The sequence below is a fragment of the Pelodiscus sinensis genome, chromosome 10, assembly GCF_052426305.1.
Source record: "Pelodiscus sinensis isolate ZL-2025 chromosome 10, ASM5242630v1, whole genome shotgun sequence".
NCBI classification, from domain to species: Eukaryota; Metazoa; Chordata; order Testudines; family Trionychidae; genus Pelodiscus; species Pelodiscus sinensis.
Window position 1 is genome coordinate 11,249,871 of NC_143061.1, and position 25,624 is coordinate 11,275,494.

Below are 25,624 nucleotides of genomic sequence, written 5' to 3' on the forward strand. Positions count from 1 at the left end.
TGGAAATCCAAACTTGGTCTCTTGTGTGGTAACATAGATCTCTTATCACTAGCTACTGCATAACACCTGGGTTAAAGCTGCGCAGAAATTCATCAAGCCACTAAGTCTTACACTCCCTGTAAGCATCCACAAAGCTACCTCCCAATCCAACTTCAAACTCCCTCCCTAAAACTCTCCCTTCTCACAGTGCCCACAGAAACTTGACAACAGTTAGGCTGCTGGCACGCTGGGATCCCTTCCTTACACCAATATTATTCCTTGTATTCCCTCACCAGTCTGTCCCGGGTTCCTCCACTGTCTATACTTAGACCGTAAGCAATTTGGGGGAAGGAGTGATTTTCGTTGTTTGTACAGCACCAAGCACAAAGGTGTCCACCTCCATGAACAGAACTCAAAGTGCCATCGTAATACAAATAAATAGCCACCACCAAGCTTTGAACAGCCAAATGAAGATCATCGCTGATGTTCAACAAAAAGTGATTTATTTAATGCTCAGGGGGTCACTACAAGCTTTCGAAAGGTGAACTACACTTCTCGCTGGAGCACAAGTGAACTAATCTTCATGAGCCTCCTCACCAATCCAGATCGATGACTGAATCTGCTTCATTATCTAAGTCTTGCTGTATCACAGTCAAGAGGTAAATCAACCCGCTTTTAGTAGGGAGTCACACACTTACTTAACTCCTGCTGATTTTGCTTGGAGAGCACTGCTCCAGAAATCGTCCACGTTTTCCGGTTCAGAAAAGGCCTGTAGACACGCACTAAATGGAATCTTGGCACGTACGAGCTCTGGTGGAGGTCTCCTAGCCGCTTCTGCTTCTCTCCTTTTCAGTTCATAGGCAATTAATTCGTCTGATCAGAAACAGACATGACACTGAAGGCTATGTGAACAATGCATCTGCCACACTATTTTATATGGATCTCGATACGTCCAGGAGACATAAGACCTTATCTGCATCATATGATAGGCTCACATCAGTCTCACTTAATGGAAAGCCCCCTCCTCTGTGTTGGTTACACCCATGAAAGGAGACTCAACCCTCTATAGAGCCAAGACATGGGATATTTCTTACAAGGGGTTACCGTGACACCAGGAGTCTGTGTTATGGGTTGACATTAGGAAATCCAGATCTCAGGGGTGTACTGAGTCACAAAAGTTCAATTTTGTCTCCTATTGTTCATCAGTCTCTTTTTACAGAAAAGAATTAAAGGCATCCTAGATTTATAAATGTTAAGGCCCAAAGGGACCATTAGGCTCATCCAGTGCAGGGGTTTCAAGCTCACAGCCCATCTATAGCTGGAGCATTTTCACAATATAGCCAGGGAGTGGATTTCCATACCTGTTCCCCAAGTCTCACTCCTTCCTGCCATCACTTTGCCCCCTCATCCTCCATTGCACCCTTCCCCCAAGGGACATGGCCTCAGGGATTACCAGGGGGGCCTTGCACGGGATGGCAGCATGGTTCGGTGAATGCGGGAGGCCCCTGGCCCCTACTGCTACCCCATGGCAAGCCTCCAGTAATCACCAAGGCCGAATCCCTTGGGGGATGGGATACAATGGGGGAGGAGGAAAGAGGACAGGCAGGGGTAGGGTTTGGGGAATGGGTATGGACACAGGGACTCCTGGGCTGGATTGCGAAAATCCTCCTGCTGTAGATGGCCCATAGACTGAGAGTTTGAGACCCTTATTCTAGTCTGATCTGCATATCACAGACCACAGAATCATACACCGTAATTTCTGTATCACACTGTGGCTCAACAAGAACATATCTATTAGAAGACACCCATGTTCCATGTGACACAGAATTTATCACCTCCAGAGGTAATCTGTTCCGAGGGTTAAATACTCTCATGGTTAAAAAAAAATTGCATTTTATCTCCCTAGGTGGCAGAGTAAAGCAGGACTGCACACAGCAAACTAAGCCAGGCATACCAGAGAATATAAGAACAAAAGAGAGGACATACTAGGTCAGATCAATGTCCATTGTGCTCAGTATCCTGTCTCTGAACTATATCAGAGCCTCAAGGAGTGAACAAAGCAGGACAATTATGGAGGTAAACTTCTGTCTGCCAGATGCAGGGAGTGTAAGTCCCTCTAAGCATGGGGCTGGGTCCCTGACAGTTGTGGCTAATGGCCATTGATGAACCTCTCCTCCATTAAATTATCCAGTCCTTTTTCAAACCCAGATATATTTCTGGCCATCACAACATCCCATGGCATCAAGTTCCACAAGTTGGTTGTGCACTGTGTGAAAAAGTACTACTATTTCTTTATATTAAGCCCACTACCTATTAATTTCATCAGGTGACCTCTGGTTGGTGTTTTTTTTTTGTACTGTGTGAAAGCATAAATAGCACTTCTCTATTTCTTTTTTCCACTCATTCATGATTTTATAGACCTCTATCATCTCTCTTCTTGGCTGTCCCTCTTCTAAGCCAACCTGCCTTAATCTCTGTAGTCTCTCCTCATATGGAAGCCATTCCATACTCCTTAATAGGGATGTCATTGTGTAGTCGACTACATGATTAACTGATAAGCGTGGGCTTATTGGTTAATCTTGTCAACTACACGCACTCTCCATCTGCCCTTGCTTCCTCGTATCAGAGGCAGCAAGGCGGGGAAGCGGGAGCCGGTGCTCATGACGAGCTGGCTTTAAGCAGGCTCCCCATGAACACCAGCTCCGCCTACTCCTCCACCGCTGTCTCTGATAGAGCCAGCAGCAGAGGGTGAGGACAGCAGGCTGGAGCAGATACACATGGGGAGTTGGCTTTCAAGCAGGCTCCCCGCACATGCCAGCTCCGCAAACCCGCCTCCCCACACTGTCTCCTGCAGTGAGGCAGGGCAGGCAGTGAGGTAGGGCAGGCAGGAGCCGGTGCGGGGGTGAGCCGCTGCCTCTATCAGAGGCAGCAACATGAGAGAGAGGGCAAGGAAGGCTGCCACAGAGCAGCCTCTGTCCGCAGTGGCCCAGAGTTGCCATGGACAGAGGCTGGTCCACAGCAGCAGCCCCTGTCTGAGGGGGATGGGTCCAAGCTTCCCATGGACAGAGGCTGTTCCAGCATCCCACAGATCAACCTCTGTCCACAGTAAGCCAGAGCCTGCCACAAACAGAGGCTGGGGTCCATGGCAGCAGCCGCTGTCCGCAGGAGCTCTGAGCTCCCTGCACAGACAGGGGCTGCTGCCACCCCACACTGCTGCCTCTGTATCAGAGGCAGGAGTGCAGGGTAGCAGGCAGCCAGTTTTCACAGGAAGCTGGTTTTTAAACTGGTTCCCTTGGCAGACCAGCATGGGGCAGCAGGGGGCTCCCCAGGAGTGAGGTCGGGAGCACACTGGATGCTAGCCCCATCCCTGTGGACTATTGAATAGCTGTGTAATCGCTAAGATGTCATGTGGTTATATGACTTCAATTACATGATGGCTAACATCCCTACTCCTTAAATCATCTTTGTTATCCTTCTCTGTACCTATTCCAATTCTAATAGATCTTTTTTGAGATGGGGTGGCCAGAACTGCATGCAGTATTCAAGGTCTGGGCATATCATGTGGTTCTATATAGTGGCATTATGATATATTTTGTCTTATTATCTTCTTATCCCACAGTTTTTGACTGCCAATGCACAATGTGCAGATATTTTCAGAGAACTAAGTGGTAAAAGCTAATTTAAACCCTATACATTTGTCTGTATATTTGGGATTATGTTTTCCAATGTGCATTACTTTGAAGTTATCAACACTGAACTTCATCTGCCACTTTGTTGCCCCATCACTTAGTTCTTTGAAGTCCCTTTGTAACTCTTAGCAGTCAGCTTGGATTTGGCTATCTTGAATAATGTGGTATTGTCTGCAAATTTTACCTTCTCATTCTTCAACCCTTCTCCAGCTCATTTATAAATATGTTGAACGGTACTGGTCCCAGTAAAGATTCTTGGGGGACCATGCTATTTACCCATCTCCATTGTGGAAACAGACCATTTATTGCTATTCGTTGTTTCTTATCTTTTAACCAGTCTCTGATCTATGAGAGGACCTTCCTTCTTATCCCATAGATGCCTATTTTGTTTAACAGTCTTTGGTAGGGGACTTTCTTGAAGGCTTTCTGAAAGAGGAGTCCTCTTCATTTTGCAGCAATTTCCCCATGTTTTGGAAAAAGACAGATCCGGGAGCCCTGAGTCTATACATATGCATACCTTGTAGGCATGCGAGCCAATCTGAAATGTTGTGTTCTTGATCAGCTGCAACATAGACCACCACCAACTCAGTATGGAAAGGCCACTTATGAAGGTGAATGAGAGTGCTATCACCCTAGCTCACAGAACTGGGTCTTATAGATCAAGTACTAGATTTTCATGTTCCAAGATTTCAGAGATCTGAGACGCAATCTCAGCTACCACCAACCAACACAGGGACACAGCATTACATTAACCCTAGCCCATCTCCAATCAGCCTTCATTTATTGATTTTAGACAGACAGCACCGGCAAGTCCCTCCACCAGCACCCTTCTGACTTTACCTTTATTTGTTGCTGCCTCCATGGCCACAGGTAACTGCATGAGATAGTCCACCCTCTCTGTATATCGGACTTTCCTAGACTGGCAGCACTGTGTGCGTTCTTCCACCAGGAACCGGAAAACATCACTAGGGTTTTCTGTACCAATGCGGTTTCTCTGAAGGGAAGACCAGATCTGATCACCTGAGTAGCATTACAGAGCCTAGAGTATGCAAAGTGCTTTACAGACATCCAAAGACACCATCCTTATCCCAAGGAGCTCAGCCCCTAAGGAACACACATTAGTCCATGCTGGGGGACCCCTGCACAAGACGAAATTGCCATCCATGTCTCTGAGGAGAAACAGATGTCTGCCCATACAGTCTCAGAGGGGTAGCTGTGTTAGTTTGTAACTTTAAAAAAGTGCGTAGTCCTGTAGCACCTTAGAGACTAACAAATATGTATGTATGCATGTATGTAGTACCATGAGCTTTTGTGGGAAAAACCCACTTCCTCAGATGAGCAGAGTGCATGGACAGTGTAACTTTTGGAATGGGGGCCTTAATGTAGATATGCTACTCAGAGTAAAAGGAACAATAAGGTGCAGGAAGGAGGCGGGTTACCGTCAAAGTGTTGGGTAGCATTAGCCACAATCCTTTCAGTAACCAGATTATTACTCTATGCTCTGAGAACTGCATTGAAACAGAGCAAGCAACTTTTTGTTAATTATCCAGCTGAAATGCCACAAATAATACACCTCGTCTTTGTTGTGCATGTTAATGTCTGTTATCAGGCACTCACAGGAAAATATCCAGTAACCACCCCCATAATGAGTGCATGGTTTGGGACACGGAACATTAGGCACACAGATCTGAATAACTCCACACGGAGCATAACACATGAACGAGCACCCAGAATCCCAGGAGGAAGGCGTATGCTTTAAACTGTAAGTGGTTGTCTCCTTTGTAAATTTCCTTTTCAACACCTTAGAGAAAGTATTAGCATTCACAGCACTGACTGTGTTGCATTGCAGCATTAAGCTGCAGCTTAATGGAAATAACATTTCGTACCACAGACACTTTGCTTTCAGTATGGGAATCCATCTTCTCCATAATGATTCAATAACATACAGCTAAAATTTGTAAGGAAGCTAGACAGGGTAATTTGTCTGCTCCAGAAAAGGATATAAATATGTGGGTAGTAATAATACCTGCTCCATTTAACATTCACAGCCTTTGTACTTATAAATATATGGACAAATTGTATTTGTATACCAGGCTACAAGGGACAATCATACTTGCTTATAGCACTTATAGCTTGTTTAATGGTGCTCAAATGGTACCAACTGAACTACACTGGTATTCAAACTGATTTAGTTAGATCAATGTAATTCTTATATAACAGGCCTTAAAGGGTTTTTTTTTTAAAAAAAAAAAAAAAGATGAGATAACATTACTACCCCATTTCTTATCTCCTGACCCGTCACACAGAGATAAAGAGAAGAAATAGTGAACCCTTTCTCACCTCTACTAGGTTTATAAGGTGCAGGAAAAACTCCTGTGCATCTTGCTGTCTATTGGAGGAGAATTCTGGGTGCCCTTTGCTTACAAAGGCCTTAAACATACGAGGAGAAATTCCATTGTGTTGAGGCTACAAAGAAATGAAGAGAAATATTTTTGAAAAGCATTCTGCGCATGTTGGCCCGAACTGCACACTGGCTCAAACCTTAAAAGTTAGGTTTCATGATCAAAATGCCACAGGAAATGAAGCCTAGCCATGGAATGTGATCCATAATCCGCTGCCTACAAGCTCTGTAAATGCAGACTTCAGACTGATAAGCAATGATTCGTATCCTGTAAGAATGGCAAATGCTTCTCGGACTTCAATACTTAAATCCCTGAAAACCAGGAAACAAAGAACTATGGTATTCATCAGCCACGTGCCACTACTGTCTCCTAGAGCTGCCAAGAGCTTCAGCCAGGGCTGGCCTATAACAAAAAAACATGACTGAATAACTAAATAAATGTGCCATTTTGTGTGTTGTGGTGGACAGAATTCTCTCCTTTATCTGCACACTCCAACTGCCCTTCACTGTGCTCAAGACAGCTACATAGATTGGTGTGGGGAGTCCTCACACTTGTACTTACCGAAGCAAGTGCAGGTGGCATTCCAGAGGGAATCCTTAGGACCAGGGTCCAGAAGTGATAACAAGTGGCAATTTAGATGGTGGTTTGTGCAGAGTAAGCCAAGTACAGGACAGATGCAGCAAACTAGTATTCATTAAGCCTGCATGAAATGTGACTTCGCCTTAGTGAGAACATGATCTGACCATTTCTCCTGCAGTCCATGCATGCTCTGTGCCTGCACATGTAACCCACATACCTATTGGATGTGGTGTACTGTCCCATGGAGTGGCACTTAGACTACTTACAGAGAGAAAGAATGAGTGTGCTCTACAGTCTTAGCTTTTAGCACAGGCTGGAGTGCAGAGGTTCACACACTAAGCTCCAGAGGACCCAGGTTTGGTTCCATCTGTCAGTTTTACACACACGTATCCTCTGGAAGGGAAAAGTGCTAAGATGTCTGAGTGAGGCCCTCAATTCCCCTTGTCAAAAATGGCAGCCTAAAGGATGCAGGCTGAGGTTGGTGCAACCCTTAATTCTGTAATCCCTGGTTCTCAGAGGTTTAAGCACAGGTGCATTCTGGAAGGGTATGAGGCACTGCTGATCAGCCCTAGCTGTGCTGAAGTTATTGGATCGTGAGGTTCCCTTGTTTTTTGAGCACGTGGTGGTATTTTGAGGAAATGATTATAAGGAATAGCACATGAGTGGGGAGCACCTGTAGGGAATGCACAACGAGGCTTCCTCTTTACCACTTGACCATTAATACCAGATTGGGCCCTCATGAGGCACGATAATTTTCAAGACAATACCAACAAGTGTTTGTATTTTAGAGCACCTGGAAAAACTGGCTAGTAAGGATAATGGTGCTACTGCCCATTATAATACAGGAGAAACAGCATGAAATATGATGCACATAAAACACATTATTAAAAGGAAACTTTCACTCATAGGACCCAATTCTGATCTTGGTGTCACTGGTATGAACAAGGACTAACCCATTTAGATCAACAGAAATCAGAACCGGGCCCTCAGTTTTCAATGCTGGCTCAGCTGCTGGCAGTACACCAGGGATATGATTACACTAAGATGCGCTTTAAGAGCTTCTGTAAACATCTAGAGACTTAAGAGGGATTTCTGAATACCGAGCTGTGTATCGTATTGGTGTCCTCAACTACCCTACATCAAAGGAAGAAGGGATACAAAAGGAAACTCAGACAAAGCTTCCTTCTAAGAGAGAAGGATTTAGAAGCAAGCAAACTGTTGTCCGAGATTTTTGGTGAGCTGAATTTGAAATTCACCCCCATTGCCATTTAAATGCAACTTTTATTCAACCATCTGAGTAGCAAGAAGAAAAATGTGTTAATGTGCCATTTTCTCAAGGCTAGGATCTCACACACACAACAAAACTTGGTCAATGTAAACCAAAAAAACAAGATCAATAATAGCAAAGACCTGGGTAAAAAAATCAGTTCCTGATGACACCACAAACTTGGGGCCTCTTTTTATGTTGAAGTGGGCTCCAAGTAGCCCACTGCTCTTCCTAAACTGCTCTACAATAGTGGAAAGAAGATTTCAATACCACAGAACCAGGAATATTTACAGACTATGGGGCATACTTTCCTCATCAACAGTTGCAAAACCATTTAGCTAAATATAGCACAGATGGAACCACTCAAGATCTCATACAAATGCCTTCACAGGCAACACCCACTGACATCAGGTTATGGCTGCATTCCAAAAATCCAGGCTGTTAAAGGCTGCTAGTGAATAAGATGTGAACTTCATGCCACGTACACGCAAAATGGAAGTCCGGGGCACTTTTGAACATGTTTGGCCAAAAATCCCTTCACCGTTATACTCATGCATTTCAAATGCCACAGCAAACACCTTGGAGGGCAGAACGTGCACTGGGTGGACAGTAGCATTTATCTACAAAATTCCCATCATTGCAATGCCGCCAGTGCAGCTCACCAGAGGGAGCAAGAGTGGGAAATGCCTACCCCTGAAATTTTCTAATACTACTATAGTAACAAAAAATTAAATCAGTAAAAACTGTTTCGCTCCCGACAGCATGTTAAAAACTGCTAAAACAGGAATCCATTTGAACCTACTAAATTATGAACAATGCATATACTTTTGTGCCCCTGGATGGCACTCTTTACATTTAATTAACTGGCAGAGACGAGTCCCAAATGTTATTCTGCAAAAAACTCTGGATAGTTTATTACAACATCCACAGTAGCAAATGCTGTAGCTAAAGTGGAGATGCAGTTTTCATTCTAACCCCCTTTGTCCCATTGAATGTGAGGCTTAGCATATTATTCTTTGTTTTGTTAAACACACATAGGATACGTCACAAGTTAGTTGCTGTTGACACCTTAACACTGCGGCATTGCATTTCTGGAAAACTGTGCCTGGATTTCTCAGTGTTAACGTTAGCTCTTGACTTTTAATAAATGAAAACACAAGCCAGATTCACCAAAGCTTCTGTTACCCGAGGAATAAAAACACTGGCAAAACAATTATTCAGAAGAAACTTTTGTTGAGATATAATTTCAGATTATGCAAACCAGAGATTCCACCTTTGTCAAAATCCGTCTACTGACTAATTCCCTTTTAAATAAGAATGATCAGGTAGAGTGAAATTTCTGTGTCATCAAAAAGGAAGTGGGGGTGGTGAAGCATATAATATAAGTAACTACAGCAACTGTCACTCTGTTTCTGTTGACAAAAGCATGTCCAGCTTCTGTTATATCTAAAAATACATCTTGGAATTTATCATAGATGCTTCTTCCAAGAAAGAAAGTTCCTCTCCAGACACGGTATCTTCAGTATCTATTACAAGCTGACCTTTTGTTTCCAAACATCCCACCTCGGTGTGAGGAAAAGTTGATCGCTGGTTAAATTTCATGTTGTGTGGGACTCAAAGTAACAAAGGTTGGCAGGGACACAAATACAAACTAGGTCCAAAATTTAACTGCCAAAATAGCATCAAAGTAAACTGAGGTGATACAGCGGCACAGATATCGACCTCTACAGAATGCACCTGGCAAGATAGCACTGTATTTTCATGGTAACTAAAGGACTTGCTTCTAGGATACACCAAAATCACCCCACCAAGAGGGTTGCCAGAGGAAAATAAGGAGAGCTTAGAAGCACTTTAATTAAAAGTGAGGGGAGAGAAACGTGGGTTAATGATTCTCCCTGCAGACAGAAAAAATGAACCGTGGTCCATGGTTTCATAAGGATGAAGGCCAAAAAGAATTACTAGATCAGTGGTTTTCCAGCTGCAGGGCAGGACCCCAAAGTTTTAGTGTGGTTTTCAGGACTGGCTTTTAGCCCCAGAACCCAGCTAATCTAAGAAGTAGTCCAAATCCAAGCCGCACCTGCTGAGACTCAGACTTTGACTTCATTCCTGGGTGATGAAGCTAAGGTTACAGTGTCCCCCACCCCCACCCCTGGGTGAAGCCCTTCAGTTTTGGTTCCTACCTCCCAGCACACACTGGTGGGGCTCAGGCTTTGGGGAGCAGCAGGCCTCAGACAGGCTCAGCCTTTAACCTCCCCTCCCCTCCTTGAGGTTATGTCATAATTGTTGTCAGAAAGGGTCCCAGTGCAATGAAATATATAAATCTCTGCCTTGGATCTTCTAAACCTGACCCGCATGATAACACGGGCCATTAAAATTCACCAAGTTCCCCCTACATTGAGCCCAAGGACTAGTTAGATTAAACTGTTGTAAGCCACAGGCTGAGAACAGGAGAGATTCAAAGTGCCACCAATGCGCGAAGTCCCTGTTGTGGCAGGGAACGGATTAAGTGAGGTACACCCAGATGATCCTAGCCCCAATCTATTGTGGAGAAGGGTTTTTTTTCCCAACTCCTGGAGGGAAGAGGGAACTTCTCTGCCCAGTGGTCAATTAAGGGCCCTAAAACCAGCGCTGCTGGTGCATAACTCAAGAGAATGTGGCAGTTAATGTGGAATGGAGATGGAGCCTAACGCCCCCCTTCCACAATTTGGATTGACATGCCACAAATTATTTATGTCATAAAACAGACATGGACCACAATTGAACCTCCTTGAAACTCCAGTAGCCGTAGGATGGAGGGTTTAATTCATATCCCAGTATCGAAACCCATCTCTACTATTGTGTTTCCAGAGGAAAGCCAGCTGACATTTTGTGATCCCACAAGTTCTCCACCATCAGATATAAACGACATCCATCCTAAATCCAGGATCAACAAGGATTAAAATACTACCTCCCAGGGTGGCCCATCACTCATCAGAAATGGTGAATTAGGAAACAGAGGCCATAAAAATTGTATTCTTTACCATAAAGTAGTCAGTCCTACAGAGACAAAAGTCTCCTGCACCATCAAATATTCTTCTGTTCGTTATGCCTATTCTTCTGCCATTGATATCAACAGAAGTTTTGCTCTGGATTTCACTGGTGATAGGATCAGGTTCTTTGAGTCATTATCCTTCACGCTCAGCTCTACCCAGACTGAGGAGTTCAATCCCAAATATTTAGGGCTCTGTAATTAGTTTTACATATGTACACAAGAGTTCAGGGCACTGCTGGAACAGCAGAATACCCTATTAGCAAAAACCCTGGTCCCTTTAAAACTTTGTACAAACAGCTGCTGACTAAGAGATTCCTCAGTGGAAATCTCACACATTACACCTTGCTAAACATGCCATGTGGGATCAACTGCAGCCTCACGCTCTCCAATAGCCAGCACCTGTTCCCTTTTTTCAGGGCATCACTTTTACCTACTTATCAAGCTACAAATGCTCAGTCAAATACCTTGTGTTCTTCCTTCATCACCTGTTCAATAAGCTCAGATTTCATTGGTGGTTTAGAGTACTGGCCCGAAAGGAGGCCATGTCCTAATTTAGTCCTGTAGGGAAAAGGGGAAGAAAAACAAAAAGAAAGACAAAGATTTTCCTGCAGATTTGGAGAAGAGAATCTGACAGTAACTTTTACTCCTCAAAATCTCTTTGCTATTCACAATTAGTTAGGCTGGAACATATATCTACCCATCCTCCTCCTTTGTCCTCCCCAAGCCCATCAAGATGCTCTCCTACTACTTACAGCTATTTTGCCATAGCATCCTGGCTGCCGAATTATTCTGATTCTATTTGGCTTAATAGTAGGAACCTGGCACTTACATCTGTGTGTTGAAATCTTGTGTTGGATCTAGAGGGGAGTAGTCGAATATTCTCGGAAGATTTCCCACATACCTGGGCAGCGAGAACAAAGGAGAAATGGTCAGAAATTACATGTAGCTTTGCCTGGGTCCTATGCTAAAATGCCTGGATACCCTAGGAGGTTGTTCTGCAGAGATACTAAAGCAAGCTTAATATCTAGGGACAGTTCCATATTGACAAGCACAATGCAAACAAACCACCCCCCACTGCTTGTTTCAGTAATTCACACATGAACAATATTAAAAAACAAGTAGAAATTTACATTTTGCGATAGAAGCTCCTTGCTGGGGGAAAAAGATGGATCAATGGTTCGGGGCCTGGGACTAGAGACATAGAGTCCATTCCCTGTTCTGCCACTGACCTCCTGTGTGACACCTTGAGAGAGTCACTTAGTCTCTTTGTAGCTCAGGTCTCTATCTGTAAAATGGGGATTGTTACATTGCACTACGTCATAAGGTGCTGTGAGGATACATACATTAAAGTTTATGAGGCATTCAGATTAGGGATGTTAAATATCGGTTAACTGAATAATCAATTAACCTCATGAATTCTTATCGGCTACTCGACTATTCCATATGGTGTCCCTCGCCTCTGTTTCTCTGGAGATGGGTGACAGGGGAGGGATTACACGAGGATTACCTGTTATGTTCTCTCCCTTTGGGGCATCTGGTATTGGCCACTGTTGGCACAGAGAACACTGGGCTAGATGGACCTTTGGTTTGATCTAGTTTGTTCTTCTTATGTCCCTGGGGGCGAGGTCAGCAGCCAGTGAGCTCCGGCCCCACTACCAAGGAGCCCACTGCCATTCCACACTGCTGCCTCTGTATCAGGGCAGCAGCGTCGAGTGGAAGGCGGGAGCTAGTCCGCGAAGGGAGTCAGTTTAAAAACTAGCTCCCCTGGCAGACCGGCTGCCTGTTGCCCCATGCTGCTGCCTCGGATACAGAGGCAGCAGCATGAGGTGGCAGCAGTCCTTGTCCAGGGATGGGCTGAGCTCCTGAACCTGGCATGATACAGAACTGAGCCAGGCTGCCTGCCCACCTGGCTCCTAATACACTTTAAATGCAGAACGGCAGCGGGGGTAGGTCCCGGATCCGGCATGAGCCAGGACTGAGCCAGACTGCTAAAAAACTTACTGACGGGGAGGAGGGGAGGGTATGTGTAGTCTATAGCATTAACTGATAAGCTTTTGCTTATCGGTTAATCAACTACACTATTACATCCCTAATTCAGATACAGAGATAGGAGCCGAATAAGCACCATGGATAGGTAGACAGCAAACTGAAGAAGAGTAGAACTTACCCTCATAAGAGCACTGCACGGACACACACTAATTAAGCCTTACAACATCTCTAGGAGATAAGTAACCTCAATGAGACGGTGAACCATGCTCTACACGAGGGCATTATTTTGAAATAATTAGCAGAGCTCCATACTACCAAGCCTGTTATTTCAAAACAGGCTGGTTATTTCGAAATCTGTACGCCTGTTTTCTTTGGGGAATAACACTATTTCAATGTTGTTATTTTGGGAGTTACTTCAAATTCAGTTATTTCGAAATAATTTCCTAATGTAGAAATGCCCTAAAAGTGATTTGCCCAAGTACACAGAGTCAGGATTAGAACTAATGAGTTCCTAGCTCCTAATTAATGGCTCTTTAACCGAATTCTGAATATAATACAAATGGTAAGGTTTGCAGTCTGAAGACAAATTTCTGATGCCCAGTTTCAAACAGAGACAGACAGACACTAATTTGTGCCTTTTCAACAAGCACTGAAGGGTATGTTAGTCTATTCAGTGCTGCTGCAGCATGCAGTTTTCATCAGAGTGCCACAAAGATCTGCCATGTAGTTAGGGCCACATTGAAGGAAAATGTCCAAGTTATGCCTGATACATCTTTACTATCTCAGTGATGCCAAATACTCCAGACAGGTTCAAATATCATGCTACTGAAAGCAGCCACATGTGGCAAAGTCCATTTGAAGCACAAGGGTCCTATAGTGAAGGAGTTAATGAATTTGCAGACAGCACTCCATATGGCTGAGTAACGTCACGAAAACAAATTCGGCATTTCCCCCGCCTTCTTTTCCAGAAGGCAAGTGTTACCTGAAAATCTAGGAAGATGTCCCAAGATCTGGGAGCATCACTTTCAAGACATACACTACTCCTTTGGGATATAAAAGGACACTCTGAGTTTTATCGTGAGCTATGCACAATTCTCCACAAACAATTATAAGCAGCTGTTCACCTGGGAGTGCTAAGTGTTCAACTGTCAAGAAAACCTCCGAGATGTAAAATAAGAAAAAAAGAACTATTAAAAAAGCTGAAAACAGCAGCTTTTGTTTCTCACTCAGCAGAGGAAAATGACTAAACAACCAACCCATTTGCAAGGCTGAAATTTTTAACGAGAAACAAATTTGGCTGGTAAGAGATGTATCTATCTTTCAAGCCAGGGCTATACACAAAAGTTATACTGGTTTAACTATGGCATAGTAACACTGGTACAATATCCCAACTGTGGACACAGTGATACTAGTGTATATGTGCTTACATGTGCTTAAATGTGTATAACTTGTTCCCATGCAGGAAAGGGAGTAATACGAATAATACACCTTTTAGACTGATGCAACTGTTTTCATACTAGGGGTTTTACTGATATAACTTTAATGGGTGACAAAAAAAATCACATGCTTAACAGTCATGCTCATGTAGCTCTACAGAAGAAGGATGGTCCTGGGGAGCGTTCCCAGTAAGCTGTGAACTTGTGCAACCCTCTAGGAGAGAGTCAGATGCCGCCCATCTGATTAGCAGAGTGCTCACAGCTAGGTTTGTGTTTCTACTGGGGGTGTACATATGCACATGCCTCAGTGCACATCAAAATGTATTCCGCACATAGATGGAAAAGTTTAGTGAACATTAGTCCTGTGGTTAACACACTAGCATAGGATTTAGGAGACCAAGATTTAATTCCCTGCTTTGCCACAAACTTCCTCTGTGATCTTGAGCAAGTCGCTTAGTTCAGGAAAATCTTGTGTCTAAGCTCCCTCTCAGTAAAATGGGGATAATAGCACTTCCTTACCTCAAAAAGGTGTTGACAACATGAACACAATAAAATGGTAAAGCACTTTGGTAGTAGGCAGATGGGGCCCATAAAAGTACCACAGACAAGCAATGCCACTACAGAAATTGTGTGCAGACCAGGCGGAAGTTTATGAGCTAGAGACCAAACCTGCATCAATAAAGTCAAATGGGATATTGACTTCAAAAGCAGGAGGTCTGGACCTCCTCCCTTGTCTGCAAACACTCTCTGTCAGGCCACTGAATTGGCTGGAAGACAGCTGTTTGCAATAAGAGTTAGAAACTGAAATACTATGTGGATTGTATAAATAATAGATGTGTGACATCGGAGTCTGCGCAAAGCACTGCAGAGAATTACTTACGCTCGCTGAAACTCTGGGATGCTGAAAACGGCCTGCATGACAGTGCTGAGGTAGCAGCTATTTCCCAGGTTCTTCATGCCAGTGTATCCTGGGCCATACATGGGCTTTAGCTTCACGCCAGACTCCTGAATCACTTCCCACTCAGAGACTCTTGGTTTTATGTCATTATCTCTTAGGCCGTTCTCTGTCTGAATGCAAAGGAGTTTGGTTTTGGTTTCTTTTTGAAATAGATCTACAATTATGATGCATTAATTATAAATGGGCATAGCTGTCCATGTTGTAAAATGGAAGAACCTAACTCAAACTGAAAGGAAAAAAGTTCCAACCCAAGGGAAGAAAGTTCAGAATGAAAACCCCAACAGCTTCTTGCTATTGCAATATACTAAGTATGTGTGATCATCTCTTCTGCTAGCTAGATGCTGGTCTCCAGGAACACAGCTGCCTGCTACTCAGTTGCCGCTAAAAGTGCTCCTTTAGCTCAAGTGAGAGAGACATCAGTTGTTGGTACACTCACAGCTCGAGTGTATCTTCATTTGTAGCCACCATTCACAACACCATTATTTATTATTATCAGCAGATCACTAGTGTGTTGGGCATTTTACTGGCAGCTCTGAAAGCAAGGAGTGAAATTTTGAACCGATTAAATGGGAGTTTTGTCACTGGGTGAAATCCAGGTCTCACTGAAGTAAAAATGTTCATGCCTCCTCAATAAAATAAGCATTTTCCATCACTAAAAGTGAATGCTGTTTAAAATAAACTAGTTTCCGCACCAATATTATCATATTTGGATAAATAAAACAAAGAATCTTTTAAAAGTTAAATTATTTGTCCATTTTCCTGTTTCCTTTCTCTCCCAACTCAGGCAATAAAAACGGATGAACAAAAATGAAGCTGACTAGTCAACCTCAGACCCATTTCATTTTCAGGTTTTCATGAACTAGTATGAGACTGCAATGTTCAGTTTGCATCATCATCATCATCATACCACTTACCTCTTATATGTCACTTTTCATTCATAGAGTTTGAAGTGTTTTAAAAATTAGTTAGGTATCATTATACCCCTTTTACAGATGGGGGAAAGTGAGACACAGAGAAGGGGACTGACTTGCCCAAGGTCACCCAGAAGGTCAATAACAAAGCCAGGAATAACAGTTCTCCCTAGTCCCTATCCAGTGCGATGTCCTTTAGGCTGCACTGCCTCCAAGGCTGAAGGGAAATATATAGATCTTATAAATAGCCAGTTTCAACTGGGATTCTTTCCATATTTCTTGGAAACATTTCTCTTGGTCTTAGGTTTTCAACTGTTATTGGTAACAAAACATAAATTTGGGCAAATTTGACCCAACTGTCCCCTTAATTATCTTTTTATTTCGTTGTGAGCTACTTGCTTCAATTATCTTTGGTAGATTTCGACTTTTTATTCTTATATGTGCATGTGCAACGGGGTTTTTTTATTTGTGAAGTAAAAAAAAATTACTTATAATTAAAAATGCTCTGTATTCCTCTCTCTCTATTATTGGCTGCAGATCCAAGTCAGAAGGACTGTGTAGTACAGCATGGTCACATTAGCATGGCTGAGAAGCCCATGTCCAGCAATGGTGAACACATATAAAATGGGAAATTACAGTCTAGGAAGGAATATAGCAGTGAAGGATCGGGGGTCATAGTGGATCCCAGGCTAAATATGAGTCAACAGTGTAGCACTGTTGCAAAAAAAAGCAAACATCATTCTGGGACGTATTAGCAGAAGTGCTACAAGCAAGACACAACGAGTAATTCTTCCCCTCTACTCTGGGCTGATTAGGCCTCCACTGGAGCATTGTGCCCAGTTCTAGGTGCCACATTTCAGGAAAGAATAGACAAACTAGAGAAAATCCATAGAAAAGCAACAGAAATAATTAGAGCTCTAGAAAATGTGACCTATGATAGAAGATTGAAAAAATTGGAATTGTTTCATCTGGAGGAGAGAAGACCAAGAGGGGACAGGAGAACAGTTTTCAAATACATAAACAATTGTTTAAAGGAGGTGGGAGAAAAATTGTTGTCCTTAATGTCTGAGGATGGGATGAGAAGCAATGGGCTTAAATTGCAGCAAGGGCAGTTAAAGTTAGCCATTAGTGAAAACTTCCTAATTGTCAAGGTCGTTAAACACTGAAACAAATTGCCTAGGGAGATTGTGGAAGCTCCATAACTGGAGATTTTTAATAGAAGGATAGACAAAAACCTATCAGAGATGATCTAGACAATACTTAGTCCTGCTGTGAGAGCAGGGGACCGGACTAGATGAATTCTCAAGGTCCTTTCCAGGCTAGGGATGTGAAAGGTTAACCAATTAACCAGTGGGGGCTGGAGCAGCTCCCTGCCTGCTGAGGGTGGGGGCACTGCTCCAGCCCCACAGATAGTCCATCATGGACAGGGGCTGCAGGCTGCTCCAGCAGGTTCTGGGAGCCAGAGCTGGTGGCAGCCCCAACCCTCACACAGGGCTGGGAACCGGCAGCCAGTCCCAATACAGGGCTGGGGGCTGCTCCAGGTGGGTTGAAGCGATTCCCATCCAGGGATCCCCACTTTAGTTGGTTAACCGGTTAAACATTAGGTCAACCTAACATTTAACCGATTATTAACTGACTCACCAGGATTTTACATCCTTACTCCAGTCCTACAATTCTATGGACATGTTGGCACGGCTGAGAGACCCAGGCGCTACAACTGAAACCCTTAGTTCAAATGCAGGCTTGGGAACACTGAGTCCCCGTACCTGAATTGCACAGACCAAGGTTAACAATGAAGTGTACATATACCCATACTGATTTAGAGCCCAGAGAACCACATATACTAACTTATAGTGTTCTTCACCAACTTAAACATGGCCATTAAAAACTCAAGCAGTTAGCTTGAGTTAGCTTTATTTTCCACTGATAAATTATTTTGTCCTACCTTGAAATATGTGAGAGGCTCTAAATAAAAGATGAGTTTCCTACCACATGCATCTGGAGCATATCAATTCCAAAGTGCGCCAAGTGTTTTGCTATATGTGGATCTAAAACTGCCTCCTCTTCATCAAAAGAATAGACATCTACAAAACAGAAAGAAGCAAATGTGATGATGCACAGAACGTTACCTGTTGGCTTTATTTAGAAATGGGAACAAAACATTCTAAGAATAGTACCACCTGTGCAGACTGCATTATTGATAGTACCTGCAAAAGTATATACAGAGTTATACATTTGGAAGGTATTTTACCCTCCACAATACAATCATCTTATTAAGTGTTCTTAAATCAGAATTTATATTTTCACAGAATTTAAAGTTTCCTAATTGAAAAAAAATTACTGTCATTTCAAAATAAAAGTAATGCAAACATATGGGGATGTGGGGCTAAATGCAAAAAGCAAAAGCATACACAAATATCAGTTATGCAGCAAGTCTACATTTTCAGCATGGAGATTATCTTCAAATTGTGTGATCATTGAAACTCTGTGAAACTGTATATATGCATGTGCAGACATTAAATACAGATGAAGGCATTAGAACTCTGGACGTAAACAGAGCTGACTGACTCCTAATGATATTACATCAGTCATCAGTTGCTGCTAAAGGCACAAGGAGAAAATTTTTGCCCTCGTTCCTGTTGAGATGCAGAAATGATCGAGGCGCACAGAGAAATCCATCCAATGACAAACAAGGTTAACTGTTTTATTAATAACCCAGGAGGGTCTCGGAAAATTACCATTGATACTTGATAAAGGAAAGTAAATTCAAATCCCGGGCTTCATTTGCAACTCCGGTTGACTGCATTACCACCCTAGTTTGAACTAGGGTGGTAGTGTAGACATACCCTTACATACATCCTGGTTTAGTGAGACCTACATTTCTGAACTGTGTGCCAACAGAATTCCTATCCTTAACTGCAGAGATCACATCTGGTTCATAAAATTTGTAACACATAAATCTATACCAATCTCCTATAACAGGTCCTTCCAACCTGCATTTCTGGGGTTATTGCCATTTCCCGGGGGAGGTCAGCTTTCAGACTGAAAGGACACACCTCAGGTATGCTATGCGATTATGGAAAGTCAGATTCATATAAACCCATATGCCACACTGGTGACAGTATCATGAGCCTTATCACAAGACTATGTTCATTCTCAAAAAAAATGGCTTGCAAGACACTGGTGTGAGAATGTGTAACAGAGAAATCGCATTTAAAATGCCAAAACGTGCTTTTTACACACATGGCAAGCAATCTTCATTTTACTTGCAGGGAGAATATTGGTTTTAATGTATAAAGATCCATCATCAAACCCTCTAAAGAACTGCTCACCAATGACTAAACCTCGACTGAATAGGATAACTACTAAAAAACTAGTGTAAACACTAGACCAAGAGTCCTTGATCAGACAAAACTTGAGAGGTGAGACATAAGTTCAAATTCCTGCTCTGCCACAGACGGGCCTGTGTGAGCTTGGGCAAGAATCACAAACTCTCTAGGTCTTGGGCCTATCTACACAGGGAAGTTTTATTAGTTAACTTGATTTACTTCTGCAGATATCATTTACACCATAGACATTTATGCTGGAATAAAAGTTATTCTGATGTAACAATATTGGTTTAAATTCAGATCTTAGCACATACCGATATAACTGTCCCATGTAAACAAGTCTCATTTCCCTAACAACAATCAGGTACATTACAGACCCCATTTCTGCAGTATATAAAGATAGAGAGCCCCGGACACTTTGTCTTGCTAGAAACTGTTTGGTCTTCCTGATCTCTGAACAGGATTTCACAGGAACCTCTTTTGCTGATCCTCTGGCCCCATACAAAAACAGGTGCAGCAGGGAAATCCATGGCCTGGGCTTGCTACCCTGGGTCACATGGGCTTGAGTCTGCCCTGGAAGCGTGAGAAAGCTGTGCTCATTTGTTATTTCAGGGCAGAACTCAAGCTGATGGGGGAAGCACTGTTTCTGCAGTGACAATATTTTCCCAAGGAAATGTAGTTTAATAAATCTGAGGAGAGGACAGAAAGGAAGGGGAGGGTCCATTGTTCAGTATTTACCAGGCACGTCCCATTATACAGTTCAATCCAGTTTAGATTTTGTTTTTCTGAACAAGTAAATGGTGTTTGCGGCCCTTCTGTTGTGAAGGACACACTGAGGAGAGACACTTCAGGTAGCAGCTCCCGTATCATCTCTCTCTCCTGCCCCAAGCAAGAGACCTATTTACCATCTCCTGAGCTCTCCTCAGAACCTGACAGGACCCAGTATGGTTCCCTGGCCCTTCTTTACACCCAACCACCAAAATACTCCCTGCCCCCACTGACATCCCTCCTGCTGTCTGCCCACCTCCCTGCACTTCTCCATGCCAGACTACCTACAGTGACTATTCCCCCACCCCCTCTTGCCAGGTTCCTGCCTGACAGAGGGGCAGGAACCAGCAGCAAAGAGAGCGAGAGCTCCTATTAGATGCACAGTTTAGGGGGGACGCAAGGGATATGCAAACAGAAGGGAAGGAAGTTCATGAGAGGTGTGCCCCTTCCCAAGAGTCCTCAGCTTGCCCCATCTCCTAGCATCTAGAGATCTTTTTCCTTCCTCAGCAAAGAGTCACCTAGCAACTTGAATGAAACCTTAGCAACTGGTCAGTCTCCCAAGAGCATAGATACCTGGGACCTGGTTTAGTGCTGACCTCGTTGCAACTTTTTCCTTCATGCGGAGGATGAGCAAGTATCCTAAGAGTTAATGCAGTTTTTAAAAGGGGCTAGTCACATTATTGGCCTGTAAAAAATTAAGCCTCTTGGAGCCAGGGCATGGCCCTTCAGTTACGCTGACTGATTAGCCCAGCAATCCCGCTGTTGGCATTAGTCATGGGTGACCCTGCTGGTATTTGTGTGGCTATAGCATGTCCCTCAGCCGGAATTCCATTGTGAGAGTGTTTGCGTCCTAGAAGACATTATGGTTTCATCCCTATACAGAGGCTCACGACAGTCCCATATCCTTATGGTGCGTCATGATCAGTCAAACAGACTGCAAAATTCAGAATGCTTCTCGGGGTGAAATTACACACATAGAGCTAGGGTGATTGCCTTTATCAACATGGAAGCTGGGAGTTTATTTTCCCTACTTCAGACCATTTTTTGTGTTCGACAGAGAGCAAGCGTCGTTACCTGAAACCACAAATCAACAGAATAGTAGAAAGGGAATGAGGATACGTGAGCCATTAATCTTTGCTCAAGCCCAGCTCTTGTTTCATGGGTTTCAACACCTTCAACTGTTCAGCTAATATCACAGTGACTTTTAGAGAAGTCAGAAAGAAGAGGAGAGGGAAGGAATTCACTTACTTAACACTGAGAGCAGCAAATCTCAGAATGGGGAGAAGACAGCCCCTGTGGCCACGTCTGACACATACTGATATAGTAGATCACACTTGATTCAGAATATAGATAGGTCAGAAAATAAATAATGGTGGCAAGGAAAAGTGAGTCCTAGAGCAGTGGAATATGGTGGAGGGGAGCAGGAGAAAAGATACCCTGATGATGCCCAACAGAATCAGCAAATGAGAACAATTTGGGGGAGGGGGAGATAATTAAAGGGAAGCAAAAGTTGAGGTGCTTGCAGGAAGAAATGGAAATATGAACACATATTTCATATGTGGAATGCCCAATCTCCCTTTTTGTTGGAACCGTAAGTTCCGGTGCTTTACTTAGCTGCAGGTGCAACACTCTGCTCGCTCCATGGTAAAGTGTAAGAGATGCAGGGTGCTGAACTCTGACCCTAGAGAGGTGGCGGCATAAGATGACTCTAGCTGTCTGTCATGCAGCTGTCTAATGTAAAGATTCATAATCTGTGACTATTCAAAACAGGGCATGCTACTTTCAACCATTCCCACCTCTAGCCCTGCAGCCCATTAAAAAGATACGGTAGCAAAGTGGAGAAAAATGGGACACAGCTATGTTGTCATGAGAGCTGAAGGAGGTGGCAGAATCTGTCCCACAGTACCGGAGTCTGAAAGGCATAGCCAAAGAGGGATCTGGGAAGATGTTGAATGTGAGGCCCGGGCTGGGAGTCAGAAGACTTGGGTTCAGTTCCTAGCTCAGCCACTGATCTGCCATCGGGCCGTGGAGTGAGATGATGCCACCTGCTGCCATGGGTGTCTCAGGCAAACCACTGCCATTTGTACAGTGCTTTGAAATCCCCAGCAGACAGTGTGGGTGCAGCTTTGAGACCTCCACACAGCAGAAGAACAACAGGGTGCAAAGATCTCCCATACTCCCCTGCCTGCATCATTGGAGCCTATAAGAAAGAGGGAAGGAACCAACTCTGGGCTAGTTCTCTCATCCTGGGGAGGTAGGCAGGGAGTCACCTGAGCCTTAGCACCCCTGAATTGCAGAGGGGAAGCGATCAGTGCCAGTAAAAGCACGGATACAGATTACACCCTCCCTGGAACAAGACAGGGCAATGTGACTAAATACTGCCCCTCACACAGGCTGGATTCTAGGGTTACAGTCCAGTCCTACAGAAAGGATTACATTTATCATTGTCATTTGGGTATAAAATGTTTTATTTCTAAGAAAGCAAGTAGGGAAGGAGAAAATCTTTTTCTGAAGAGAAGCAGTTGACTTCAGACAGAATAGGAACAAAGACCCATGCAGAACAGCTGCTGCTTCTCGTTCCGAGAGGAAGGATGACAGCCTGCCCTTTGTTACCAGAGAGGTGACAGAGAAGCAGTGGTTGTGAAGGCAAAGGCGGAAGAAAAATAGCAACAGGAAAGTAACATTGTTGCTTAAAGAGCACCTGGCATCCAGTGAGTATTTTGCAGGCACAGCAGAATCCTGCTATGGAGATAGGTTAAGACTAACCTCTACGCTGATGTTATTAGAAACACTGAACTTCTGAGATCAGACAGGCACAAAGAAGCCAACTCCATTTGCGAATCAGGGGAGTGAATTCTTACTAGGCATTCTAATGCAACAGCAGGTTGAATCAGGCTCTCCCATGAGCTGTAGTGTCCTTTTCCTGCAGCTCAGTGGTATTCAAACTTGGGACATTCTTCTCTCCTCCGATGGAATCAAGGAAAAACTGATCATTTAAATACAGGCAGTCCCCGGGTTACGTACAAGATAGGGACTGTAGGTTTGTTCTTAAGTTGAATCTGTATGTAAGTCGGAACTGGCGTCCAGATTCAGCCGCTGCTGAAACTGATCAGTTTCAACAGCGGCTGAATCTGGACGCCAGTTCCGACTTACATACAGATTCAACTTAAGAACCCCAGGCATCCCCAAGTCAGCTGCTGCTGAAACTGATCAGCGGCTGATTCCAGGAAGCCCGGGGCAGGGGCTTCCTGTAGTCAGCCACTGGTCAGTTTCAGCAGCGGCTGACTTGGGGACGCCTGGGGCAGAGCAGCTGGGGTGCTGCTGGGTTGGTCCAGTAGCGCCGCCGCTCCTCGGCGCTACTGGACCAACCCAGCGGCACCCAAGCTGCTCTGCCCCAGGCGTCCTGATTCAGCCGCTGCTGAATCTGACCAGCAGTGGCTGAATCAGGACGCCTGGGGCAGATCAGCTGGGGTGCTGCCCGGTTGGTCCAGTAGCGCCCAGAGCGGCGCTACGGGACCAACTGGCAGCGCCCCAGCTGCTGTACCACAGGTGTCCAGAGCAAAGCCACGGAGCACGGGGGCAGCGGGACAGCCCAGACGCGCCGTGGCTGTCCTGCTGCCCTCGGGCTCCGTGGCTTTGCTCTGCTTTGCTCCCCGTCCCCCTGGTCTGCAGACCAGGGGGACGGGGAGCAAAGCGGCGGAACACGCGGTCAGCGGACAGCTCAGAGGCGTCTGGGCTGTCCGCTGCCCGCGTGCTCCGCGGCTTTGCTCTGCTTTGCCCCCCCGTCCCCCTGGTCTGCAGACCAAGGGGGGGGGGGGCAAAGCAGAGCCAAGCCGTGGAGCGCGCTGCCAGCTGACAGCCCAGACGCGTCTGGGCTGTCAGCTGACCACGCACTCCGCGGCTTGGCTCTGCTTGGCTCTGCTTTGCCCCCCCCCCCGTCCCCCCGGTCTCCCAGGGGGAAGGGGGGGCAAAGCAGAGCCAAGCTGCGGAGCGCGCTGCCAGCTGACAGACCAGGGAGAGGAAGCAAAGCGGCGGAACACGTGGGCAGCGGACAAGGCTGTCCGCTGCCCACGCGCTCCGAGGCTTGGCTCTGCTTTGCCCCCCCCCCGTCCCCCAGGGGGACGGGGGGGGGGCAAAGCAGAGCCAAGCCTCGGAGCGCGTGGGCAGCGGACAGCCTTGTCCGCTGCCCACGTGTTCCGCTGCTTTGCTTCCTCTCCCTGGTCTGCTGGAGACCAGGGAGAGGAACGGCCCCGTTTGTAACTGCGGATCCGACATAAGTCGGATCCGCGTAACTCGGGGACTGCCTGTATAAGGTAAAATGTCTTACAACCAAGTCCTCACTTATTTGCATCAGCAAGGGGCAAATACATAAGCTGCATCAGGAAACGGTTTTTGGAAAGTCATTTTTCATTCATATAACCATGAGCACTAAAACACAAATTCTAGTGCGTATTATTTGTTCACACTTCCTCAATAGCTGTATGAAAACAGAATCTCTTTGCTTACAAATTTTGGTTCCTCATGCTTCTATACTGCCTAATCGCCACAGTCCAGAATCCTCTCCACAGCCACACAGTGAAATGTCAAGCAGAGGCTACTTGGACACCACCACTTACATAGTTCCTTTCCTGTGAGGATCTTGATGCACTTTACAAACATCACATCAGGCCTGAGGGCTATATCAGTATTTGTTAGTAGGAATAAAAATGTATGAATTCAATAGAGGAATCACCGGACAAAGTTCTGTTTATTCAGTTAGGCACGGGTCAGACTGATGAGCATAATGGTTCCTTCTGACCTTATAATCTACAGATTGAACCTCTCTAGTCTGGCACACTCTGGTCCAGCAACATCCATAGTCTGGCATGATTTTGGTTAGCTGGATATCCACTTATCATGGGTATGGCCAAGTTTCCCACGGTCCCATAAAGTTTGTGTACCAGCCCTGGCGCTCAGTGTTCTGTGCTGTTATTTAGCTCTAATTTACCCCGAAATGTCTTCTAAAAGGCCAGTAAGCAGTGGAAGTGTCTGTAAAGGTATGTCTAGACAGCGGCACTATTTCAGGATACTTCCAGTATCCCAAAATAGCTATTCCACATCTTTTAAACAAGCCTGTTATTTCAAAATATAACAGGCTCACTATTCCAATATCCCTGTAAACCTTGTTCCACAAGGATCAAGGGATATTTTGGAATAGCAGTTTATTTCAAAATTAACTCCAAATAAGCTACACAATTTAGCTTATTATTTAGCAATTTAGCAATAATAATATTTAGCGATTATTGA

At 44.6% G+C, this 25,624-nt stretch overlaps 1 protein-coding gene across 1 annotated transcript in view; it reads right to left on the reverse strand.

Annotated features, from left to right (window-relative positions):
* Positions 1-25,624, reverse strand: part of USP13 (ubiquitin specific peptidase 13) — a 92,118-nt gene that overhangs the window by 19,226 nt on the left and 47,268 nt on the right. Inside the window, exons 7-13 of the mRNA XM_075938035.2 lie at positions 18,231-18,325; positions 15,253-15,440; positions 11,777-11,848; positions 11,412-11,505; positions 6,009-6,134; positions 4,509-4,662; positions 678-852 (exon numbers count right to left, since the gene is read on the reverse strand). Of these exons, the coding sequence (XP_075794150.1) occupies positions 678-852; positions 4,509-4,662; positions 6,009-6,134; positions 11,412-11,505; positions 11,777-11,848; positions 15,253-15,440; positions 18,231-18,325 (904 nt within the window). The remainder of the gene's footprint in view (positions 1-677; positions 853-4,508; positions 4,663-6,008; positions 6,135-11,411; positions 11,506-11,776; positions 11,849-15,252; positions 15,441-18,230; positions 18,326-25,624) is intronic.